This window comes from Acomys russatus, chromosome 3, assembly GCF_903995435.1.
Source record: "Acomys russatus chromosome 3, mAcoRus1.1, whole genome shotgun sequence".
Taxonomy (NCBI): Eukaryota; Metazoa; Chordata; class Mammalia; order Rodentia; family Muridae; genus Acomys; species Acomys russatus.
Window position 1 is genome coordinate 19,621,758 of NC_067139.1, and position 11,215 is coordinate 19,632,972.

At 47.8% G+C, this 11,215-nt stretch overlaps 1 protein-coding gene across 1 annotated transcript; it reads left to right on the forward strand.

Annotated features, from left to right (window-relative positions):
• The first annotated feature begins 6,925 nt into the window (after positions 1-6,925).
• Ppp1r3g (protein phosphatase 1 regulatory subunit 3G) lies at positions 6,926-8,714 on the forward strand. The gene has a single exon (XM_051143272.1). The coding sequence runs from the start codon at positions 7,689-7,691 to the stop codon at positions 8,712-8,714; it is 1,026 nt and encodes a 341-aa protein (XP_050999229.1). The 5' UTR covers positions 6,926-7,688.
• The last annotated feature ends 2,501 nt before the right edge of the window (positions 8,715-11,215 follow it).

Here is an 11,215-nt window from a genome sequence, read left to right on the forward strand (position 1 = left end):
ATAGAGGTCAAAGTTAACCTTCTGGTCTGTTCTGGGCTGTGATGAAAACACAGTCCCTGGAGAGCCAAGAAAGGTAAACACGGTGAAAGGTTTCCACAGAAGCAAAAGTGCAGAAACATCTGGGACAGGAAGGAGACAGCCCTGGGGCCATAAACAGCACGAGCACCGCTGTTTACTGTCCTGGCTTCAGAGTTAGCCCTATTGATCACTGGCAAGTGCAAACTTTGGAGTACGAAAGTGTGATCGGCTAACAGAAAACACACGTCAAAATACCTGTTTATGTCTTTGATCCATCCAGATGTCCCATGACTTCTGGGCTCTGTTTTGTGGCAGTTCGTTCCTGTCTTTGTGTCTTGTTTCCAGTCTCAGGTGTTCGGAGCCTGTGGCTGTTATTTAACCACGCTGGAAAGAGGAGTTTGACTTGGAGAGAAGAGCAGAGAGGGGAGGGGGAGGGGAAGTACTCAGCCTACCCTAGTTTAGTGAGTACCTACTATGTGCCAACTTTTATGTGTCTTATCAGCTACGTATTTTATGTATTTGTTTACATATTGTTTCTATACCATTCCCAGACACCAGGACATGAGCTCACCAAGGAGAGATCTCAAACTGTTTAAATGACAGCTCAGTCCAAATCCTAGAGGAGTGGCTCTAGCGGGGTTTGTAATCTAGCAATCTAGAGGATTACTGCACGTTCAAGGCCAAACCCTGATAAATGAAGGAGGGGGAGGGGGAGGAGGAGGAGAAGGATGTAATTTCTCTGTGTTTATTGCCTGTACATAGTTGGCATGCAATGTGTTACATTAATGAAGGCATTATATGAAAACCTAATAGCAGAAAACAGTTGCAGCAACGCATGCTGGGCCCCATGAGAAGCAATGTGCACACACGTTCCTGTTTTCATGTTCACAGCACCACAAGCAGGCATTGACTTACTGCGAAGAAGACCACAGCTCAGGGAACGCATGTAACTTTCAAACATGGCTGCACTGTTTATAAAGTCAGGTCTTCTGTCTCCTAGGACGTTAGTTCAGACAAAACCTCCTAAATTTCACTCCGAGGGAGTTACCAAGACCATGGCCAACACTGGTGATGATGGTGACAGTGGTGATAATGATAACAATGGTGGTGGATGATGACCCTAGTGATGATGTGACAGAGGTCATGATGGTGGCCCTGGTGTTGATGTTAACAGTGGTGATGATGACACGAGTGATGATGTGACAGTGGTGATGATGATGACTCTGCTGATAGTGGTGCCAGTGGTGGTGATATTGCTGGTGATTCAGCTGAGGCCATGGTGTGGTGGTGCAGGTGAATTGGTTGTTTTGCTGTGGAGTTATTGATCAAGCACAATAACGTTCCTTGTCTCAAGAGATTATGTAAGAGGGTAATACACGAGCATTTAGGAGCTAGGGAGATGGTCCAGTGGGTAAAGCACTTACAAGCACAAGGACCAGAGTTCCAATCCCAGCATGCATGTAAAAGCCAAATGGGTATGGCAGCCCCTCATAAGCCCACAGCACAGGAAATGGAGATCGGAGGTCCCCAGAGCAAGCTGGCTGGATAGACAAACTGAGTAATCGGGCTCTGGGTTCAGGGAGAGGCATTACTTCAAAACATCAGACAGGGGCTGGAGAGATGGCTCAGAGGTTAAGAGCACTGCCTGCTCTTCCAGAGGTCCTGAGTTCAATTCCCAGCAACCACACGGTGGCTCACAACCATCTATAATGATATCTGGTGCCCTCTTCTGGTGTGCAGTTATACATGCAGATACAACATTGTATACATAATAAATAAATAAATATTTTTTAAAAACCACATCAGGCAGAAAGTAATGGAGAAAGACACCCACTACCAGCTTTGGGCTTCCATATGACACAAACATATGATACATATGACACACACACATGCATGTATGCACATATGCATATGTGCACATGTATGTAGTACTCAGGTATGGGTGTGTGTACCAGAACATGGTGACCAGTAGGCATTAATTGTACTGGATATCATTCAAATCCTAGCTCTAGGGGGCTATCTGGGTGTCTTTATTTAGACAAACCATTTGAATCTCTCTTGGCATTATTTTCTGAGGTCTTAACCAGCCCCTCGGCATGTATGTGAGCAAAATATGATCCAGACAAGCAGGGTCATGCTTGCTCACATCCATTGCAGGTTTACCATTTTTATCTTACTACAGTTGTGTTGATAAATGGAACCTAGAGAGCTGTAGAATTTGATCCCCTCAGGTTATACAGTATTTTCCCTTGGATGTTTCCATTGCTGCATTTCAGTCCCTGAAAAATTGCTGATACTTTAACCTAAGCAAGTTAATTTGCTTCAAAAAGCTAGAGAAAGTCCATAAAAACATTTCTAAAATTCTTCTGATCTTAAAAAATTACTAAAATAATTACAATATTAAAAATAAGTACTGTGCCAGGTATGGTGGCGCAGGCCTTTTACCTCAGCAGTCAGGAGGCAGGGGCAGGTTGATCTCTGAGAGCTGGAGGCCAGCCTGGTCTACAAAGTAAGTTCAAGAACAGCCAGAGCTACGCAGAGAAACCCTGCCCCAAAAAAACCAAAAATAAAATAAAATAGAAATAAATGCTGTGACAGATATGGTGGCACAGGCCTTTAATCCCAGCACTTCGGAGGCAGAGGCTGGTGATCTGTGTGAGTTTGAGGCCAACCTGGTCTACAGAGTGAGTTCCAGGACAGTCAGAGCTATGTAGAGAGACACTGTCTTAAAAACAAGCCAACCAAAACAAAAATTCTTCAAATATTATGAATAGAGTAATATCCATAGAATTTCAGTCTCTTGGAGGTGTCACTGTCTTGGGAGCCATGATTCAGTCTGAAGAGTTAAATTTACAAAAGACAGGTTAACAGAGAGGCATATAAAACTTTATTTGAATTTTAAAATCTTTTTAAAAATGCATGGGTGTTTTGCCTGTATGTATGTCTGTGTGCTACATGCAGACCTGGTGCCTGAGTAGAGCAGAAGGGGATGCTGGATTTCTGAGACTGTAGGTACGAGCTGCTGTGAGCTGCCTTGTGGATGCTGGGCCTCCAGCCTGGATCCCCTGCAAGGGGATTTTATTTAACGTGAATATGTTCACATGTGTACAGAAGCTTGAATGTCTAAGAAATGGAGGCCTAGAGAAGTGGCTGGGTCTAGGGGCTTATGTGTCTTTTGTGTATGTGTGTGGTATATGCATATTCACATGTGTGTGGGCGCATGTATACACACATGTGTGTGGATGGCCCAAGCTGGCATTGGGCATCTTCCTCGGTCACTCTCCACCAAATGATATAGAGATTTTTTTTTTTTTTAATTTGAGACAGGGTTTATTATGTAGTCCTGGCAGTCCTAGTATTCACTAATGTAGACCAGACTTGCCTCAAACTTATAGAGAGCTTCCTGCCTCTCTGCCTTCTGAGTGTTGGGGTTAAAGGTGTGTACCGCTACTGCCTGGGGATCATGGTAGTGGACACCTTTAACCCCAGCACCTGGGAGGCAAAGGTAGGAAGAATTCTATAAGTTTGAGGCAAGCCTGTTCTACATTAGTGAATACTAGGCAGGCAGAACGCTGTGAGTTTGAGGCCAGCCTGGTCTACAAAGAGAGTTCCAGGACATCCAGCCTACACAGAGAAATGATGTCTCAAACAAACAAAACAAAACAAAGAGGTGTGTACCACCACAGTAGGACTTCCACTTTATATATTGAAGCAAGGCCTCTCTCTGAACCCAGGGTTCACAGATTCCAGATATACTAGCTAGCCAACTTGCCCTGGGGGTCCCCTGTCTCTGCTGGGATTCCTGCAACAATCACATCTGCCAGGCTTTTACGTGTGCTCTGTGGATCTGAACTCCAGGCTTTAAACTTTGGCAGTAAGTGCTTTGACAGTAAGTGTTATCTCCCAGGCCCCTTGGGTACCACTTTAACAAAGAAGAGCGATGGGTATGCCAACCACCTCCTCTTAGTCTTAACTATTTAGGCTGAGCTGTTTTCTCTTTGTTGTCCTATAAATTAAAATGACTGGTGCTGCTTGAAGACACAGTTGGGATGACACCTGCATTCCTCCAGGTTGGAGTCGCTTTAAGGCTCTTGTTATTGGTCACAGTGGCCTCTGTCTGCTTACCTTTGTCCTCCTTGTGTCCTCTCAGTTGGGAAGAGCAGTACAGGTTGCGAAATATCTGACATAACAGGCCTGTGGTCTGACTTTGGCAGCTGTAAGTCTTCATATGACATTTGACTGAGTCAGTCCAGATTTTGGTTTACTCACTCATAATTTTTGTTGTGAGGTAATCAGGTGACCAGCTGAACTGTCCCTAGGTTGCACAGTGGCCTGTGACCCAGCTGAAACATTTGATGATTTGGGTTGAGGATGCTAGCTGTGGGATCAGACTACAGTGTGGTATTGTAACATTGCCTTGTCATTTTTGTTTTTAATGTAAAGGGGGATTTTCTTTTCTACTGACTTGCCTTGCACCATTTGAGACTTCCCAGGCCCCAGGCTTGGGGATCAGATGACCACAGCTCCAGCCTTTTACATAGAGGCAGAAGAATCACAAATTTGAGGCCAGCCTGGACTATGTAGCAAGCACTGCCTGGCCCCTACAAAACAAAACAAAACAAAACAAAACAAAAAAGAACTGGGAATCTGAGCTGAGAGTGGTGGTATATGCCTTTGATCCTAGCACTCAGGAGGCAGAGGCAGGTGGATCACTGTGAGTTCGAGGCCAGCCTGGTCTACAAAGGGAGTCCAGGACAGCCAAGGCTGCACAGAGAAACCCTGTCTTAAAAAAACCAAAACAAACCAACAAACCCACCAACCAACCAACTAGGAATCTGAAAGCCTGGGAGTAAACGCTTCAGCAGCTGAGACACGTGATCACATGACGTTGGTGGATGAGCTAAGCACGTATCTATAGGCTAGATGGTCTAAATTTTCAAAAAGCTATTTTAAAGGTTGTCTCATCATTCAGCTACAGCTGCTCCATAATTTACAGTGGGGTTTCGTCCTAGTACATCCGCCATATGCTGAAAATACCCTAAGTGGAAAGCACACTGAATGCGCCTCATCCCCTGCACATTTTAGTTTAGTAACGTGGTCCACACCAGGCAGGCATCCACTGTTTCCCCCTAACAGTCTTTGGAACTACAGTTTCTACTGAAAGTGTGTCACTTTCACGCCATCGTGAACCTAAAGAACCGAATGCTGGATCATCTCTGGGTCGGAAGCCGTCTGTTTAACATCTGAGAGCCAGAACAGATCACCTGGCCCTGTCTCAGAGAGGGAGACTGAGGGAAATGACCTGAGTCCCACCAGCTCTGCCGGAGGACGCATGTGCAGTGGAAGGTAGAGGCCAATTATACCTTCCAGACTAACCCCAAGTCCCCATGACGGGTGAGTGGGGTGCTCACCGCCTCTGCTCCTAAGGTCTCTCCGTGGTTTCTGGGGAGCAGCCTGCTCAGGTCATCCCCCCTGCAGGCTCATCCTTCGGCTTATCAGAGTTGCCTGAAGCTCAGTCAGATCTTCTAGGCTATAGACCTACAATGAAAGCCCATAAAGCTCTTGCCTCACCTGCTTTTAGTTGGCTTCAATAAGCAGGAATTTTGGAGGTCAGGTATCTAAGGAATGCATTAGTCACCCACTAGTGATGATGATAATGTTGAGGACGATAATGGTTGCCTAGGTTATTTTTCAGGGTATAGAAGGCCACTTTTGTTGAAACCATTGGCTTTTTCTTTTTAAATGGGCTTGTTTGATGGGCCATTTCTTGCTATCCCAGGACCAAAATCTCCGTCCTCAGAACAGGCCTATATCTCATTTTCTGAACATGAATGTGTCCTGTGAGGATCAGTCTTGCATTACATCACCCCCAGTCACTCACCTTTTCCCAAATCTTTTTCACTCCCTTTGGTTTTACGAGACAGGGTTTCTCTGTGTAGCTCTGGCTGTTCTGTAACTCATTCTGTAGACAACACTGGCCTTGAACACCTGCCTCTGCCTCCTGAGAGCTGGGATTAAAGGTGTGTACTATCACCGCTGGGCTTCCTCCAAATCTTAAATCACACCACCACATCCATAACTACCCTCCACTGCGTCCTTTGGGTGGTAGGTTTGAGACCTGGCCAAACTATGAGTATGCTCTGTTTTGAAAAACTTATAATTTCTGTGAGCAGCATCCTGAACCAGCGCAGAGTCCTGGTTCCGTAGCAGGGGAGGGATGGGCAGCCTGTGATCCCACAATAGATACTACTTATTAATAGGATCCTTGCCCTCTTTCCAATATGCCTAAATCCCTGGGCACCGGTGAATTTTTCCTCAGTTAAAAGCCTGGGTAAGACAATTTTGCTTTTTGTTTCTTGATTAGTGGATTGATGTTTCTAGAACCCGCAATTTTTTATGTATGTATGTAACTGGACACACAACCACCACAGTCAGGTAATTTGTCATTCAGGAGTTGTGGTCCCCAGAGCCAAGCCTCAGCATCCTCCTGTTAGAAATCCTCTCAGGCACCGCCTGGGACCGTCTGATTCAGATATGAGGGTGTTGGAAATTGGTGTGTGTGTGTGTGTGTGTGTGTGTGTGTGTGTGTGTTGCTGATTGGCAATGAAATTATCAGTTGAAGTATGATCCAGGCAAAGTTGGCCTGAAGGCAAAAGCACAATACAACAATGCCAGGATAGAGTGAGGTGTTCTGTCATCGGTTTTCCGCGATTAGGCTTTCCGGACCCACCCTTCTATAAGGCCTTAGCTGTATTAGGCAGTCTGGGACCCCTGGGATCCGAGGAGGATTCGGTGAGTGTTGTAGGAAGGCGCCCAGCCACGGAGGGAGGTGCCAGCCTCTTTGCAGGCGGGACAAGGGGAGGATCGAGACGTGCTCTAGTGCCAGGCGCAAATGGCCTCCAGCTACTGTGTTCTGGCCGCACTGTCTATTCCCACTGGGTTTCTGCTTTGTCCCGGTTGCCAGCCCACCAGCAAGGTCACCTGGTAGGTAGGTAGAGGTTACAACCTTGGCCTCCCAGCTTTTAGAAGCACTGAAGGGGCAACAGCACAGATGCGACCTAGGATGTCTGAGGTCTGCGGGGCAGACAGGATGAAAGGGAAGGGATGCATCTCGCTCCTAAGGGCCGCTTGCTAGCCTCAATGACAGGCTTGTATGCTTGTATGACTCCCTAGGCCAGTGGCAGAGGGGATGGATGTCTCCGCGGGACGACAAGCCTCCTCCTTCACTTCACAGGCTGGAAAGCTTTGTCTATGCTCTGGGCTCTGAAAGTTGTGATCCCGCTCCCCAGAGGTGGTACCGACTTTGTTCTGCTGTGGGTGGATCAAGGCTATTAGCTAGCCCATGACCTTCGGAAAGTGTTAGTTTCCACTACGGATCTTGCTTCCAGGTGTTCTGGCGGCCGAACCTCCCCGCCCCTGGCCCTCCCCTTGGGATCTAGCTCCAAGCCAGCATCCTCCTCCTTCTTGGTCCTGGGCTGCAAAAGCTAAAAGCTGGGGAGGCTCCAGGCTGAATACGCTCTGGACTCTCGAGCCTGGCTAGAGTGAGCCAGGGAGGGCGAGCCCAGTAGGTGCTATGCGCTTCTTCTCGGGCAGGAGTAGATAAGTTTCCAGTGGAATCTCCAGCACCACTGCGTTCCCTGCAGGACGAGTCCCGGGGGCCGGATGCTATCATGGAGCCCTCCCGAGAGTTGCCGCAAAGTTCCGAGGAGCCAAGCTCTGTGTCTTCCGGAGACCCTCCAGCCTCAGAAGAGCTGTCGGTCCCGGAGGTGCTCTGCGTGGAGAGTGGCACTTCGGAGACCCCGATTTCTGACGCTCAGTTCCAGGAAAGGCCACTGTCGCCGCAGAAAGAGGCAGCTCTCTTGGAGCAGGAGGAGCTACTGGAATACCGCCGCCCTCGTGCTCGATCTTTCTCTTTGCCGGCCGAATCCATCCTGCAGGCGGCCAAGCTCCTGCAGCAGCGGCAGCAGGAAGCGCAGTCAAGCTCAGAGGGTGGCGAGCGGGCCGGCAACTGCTGTGCCAAGTGCAAGAAGCGCGTGCAGTTCGCGGACTCCTTGGGGCTGAGCTTGGCCAGCGTGAAGCACTACAGTGAGGCAGAGGAGCCGCAGGTGCCGCCTGCGGTGCTTTCCCGTCTCCACAGCTTCCCGTTGCGCGCAGAGGATCTGCAGCAGCTCGAGGGCCTGCTGGGGGTGACAAAGGTGCCCGGGCCCCTCTTGGCGCCGTGCGCCCGGCTCCGACCCCTTTTCCAGCTCCCGGGGCTGAGCGCTGCCGAGGAGCGTCTGCAGCGACAGCGAGTGTGCCTGGAGCGCGTGCAGTGCTCTCAGCCGCCCCGCGCCGAGGTGACTGGATCCGGCCGGGTAATCATCTGCCCTGGACCCAGGACAGTGGCGGTGCGCTACACCTTCACGGAGTGGCGCACATTTCTGGACGTGCCAGCTGAGCTCCATCCGGTGTCACTAGAGTCTATGCCTCCTGTGAGCTCAGGGGAGTCTCTAGCAGGGGCTGGGGAGAGTGAGGAGAAGCTGGGCACGGAACGTTTCTCCTTCTCTCTGTCCCTGCCCCCGGGCCTGCAACCCAAAGAAGGGGACGTCGCTATTCATTTTGCCATCTACTACCGCTGTGAACTGGGCGAATACTGGGACAACAACGAGGGGGTCAACTATACCTTGCGCTATGTGTGCTCCCCAGATCCTCTCTGAGTCTGGGAGCTTCGGGACATGGGACATGGACAGATGCTGATCAGCATGCAAGACATCAACAAGGGCTTTCCGGGGATCCTTAGCCAAGTGGCACCGATTTGGCATTAACCGAGCTTGGATCGAAGGGAACAAAGTGTGAAATCATAAACTCTCAGCGCAGATCCACGCACCAGCAAGCACAGCGGGTCTGACAATGTTCTGACCCCTCCCCCCCAGGCTTCTCATTGTTTCGACTAACCTTCCTATTTGCCTTCTAGAATTCTCAGCCTACATTGGAATAAGGAACACCCCAGCTCCCCAAAGCTGAGGCTCTTCAAGAATAGGGCTTCGGAACCACGAGCCAGGACCTGGGGTTTGCTTCTAAATAGAGATGTGGTCCGTACAGCTTGATAAAAACCCACAGAGAAAAGGACAAGCCACCCCACCACTACATGGGAGAGAAAAGCCTTCACAGCCAGACCTGATTCTCAGAAGGATTGATGGGTGCCTGTCAGCTTGTCTGCCCTGACATGGCATGAGTTTCTTCTGTGATTGGATACGGATGTCCTTTAAGAAAGTAAAGGCCATGCGAACATAATTTCCTTTGGTGCTTCATGTTTTACCTTCTGAGGGGTTGGGGAGACCATGGCAATCCGGGCATGCTCAGCTGATGACACAGGCACTGTGACAAGTAATAATAATTTTCCTCTCGATGTGGAATAGCCCCAGTTCTCCACATTGGGAATAAGTGATCTTCAAACTGTTTTGTAAAAAGTGTTCTGTCCCTTGCCATTGCAAAATGTTGGACAAATTAAAATGCCAAAGGCCTTGGCTGTGAGCTGCAGGAGCCTGTCACATTCTTCCCAAACCCTTTTGAACGGCAGAGCTCCTGATAGCTGTCCCACTCTCTGGGCCATTAGCAGTCAGAGAAGCTGGCCTCTTGCAGGCTGTACTCCAAGTGCAGGAGCTGGGGGCAAAAACTTAGCTCCTTTGTTCCCACTCTCCCTGAACAACTTATTTTGTTTAAAAATTATTTTTGAAAGTGTCCTGCAGGGTAGTGGTGGCACATGCCTTTAATCTTAGCACCCAGGAGGCAGAGGCAAGTAGATCTCTGAGGTTGAGGCCAGCTTGGTTTATAGAGTGAGTTCTAGGACAGCTAGGACTACACAGAGAATCCCTGTTTCAAAAAAAAAAAAAAAGTGTCCTATTTTCTAGCACATAGCTAGCATAAGTAGTTTGGGGATAGTGGACTAAATTTAAGGGGGGGAATGTTTTGGTGGTTCTGTAGGTCAGGCCCAAAGTCTGTTTTTATAGAACTGGAGACCTATAAATTATTTTCTCATGTTTAAATTCTTTTTAATTATAAAGAATTATTATTTTGTGACATGAAAATTCTATTTATGTCAGATATAGTGGCACACCTATAATCCCAGCACTTAGGAGGTAAAACAGGATTGTCAAGAGTTTGAGGGCAGCCTTGGTGACCTAGAAAGACTGTATTGAAAAAAACGAAGGGTGAGTATGGTGGCTCCTCCCTGCAGTCCTAGGACTCTGGAGGCTTATAGGATCATCTCAGCTAGTCAGAGACTAGCAGAATGAGATCTGGATTAAAAACAAAAGCAACCAACAACAAGGGATTGTATGGAATTCAAACTTAACCTTCCACAGGTACTTACTGGAACATTCTATGGATACTCTCCTGCACACACCGCAGAGCTAAGCAGATGCAAAGTGTAAAGCATTTACTTTTTGACCCTTTATAGAGAGCATGTCAGCACTGCCTACTGTTTTTAAAGCTATATGCGGAGAATTATAAGTCACAAGACAGTTAACCTTTTAGTGACTGTTGCCATTTAAAATAGGAAATATGGCCTGGGTGTGGTGGCATTCAGGAGGCAGGCAAATATCTGAGTTCTAGGCCAGGCTGGCCTACATAGTGAGTTCCAGAAAACCCAGGGAGTCACCATAGAGAGATCATGTCTCAAAAACAAAACAAAAAATAGCAAACATTTTTTTTGGTTGTTGTTGTGGAGTTTCATATATATATTAGGTTTGTAGATTAACAGGTTAGTATCTTGAACCCTGAGCTACACCCTTAGCCTGTAGGGAGCATATTACTTACTTATTTTATTTACTTACTATGAGTTAGGTGTCTTGCCTGCCTGGGTATCTGTATCACCTGTGTGCCTGGTGCCCTCAGAAGCCAGAAGAGGGTGTGTGATGCCCCAGAACCAGTGTTATAAATGGTTGCAAGCCGCCATGTGGGTGCTGGAGATCAACTCTGGATCATCTGGAAGAGTAGCCAGTACTCCTAACTGTTGAACCATCTCTCCAGCCTCCTAGGAAACATTTTATTTTATAAGTATAAACGAAGAAAAAAATACATTTTTTGTTTTTGGTGTGTTGTCAGAATTTGTGTGTGTTGTTATTTCAGTCTGGGTATAGTATAGTTGACCACTGTAACCTTGGTACTTATAAGGTGAGGACAGAGGATTGGGAGTTCAAGGCCATTCTTGGACACA

Coding starts and splice junctions, on each gene's coding strand:
- Ppp1r3g (XM_051143272.1), top strand. CDS start 7,689: ATGGAGCCCTCCCGAGAGTTGCCGCAAAGTTCCGAGGAGCCAAGCTCT.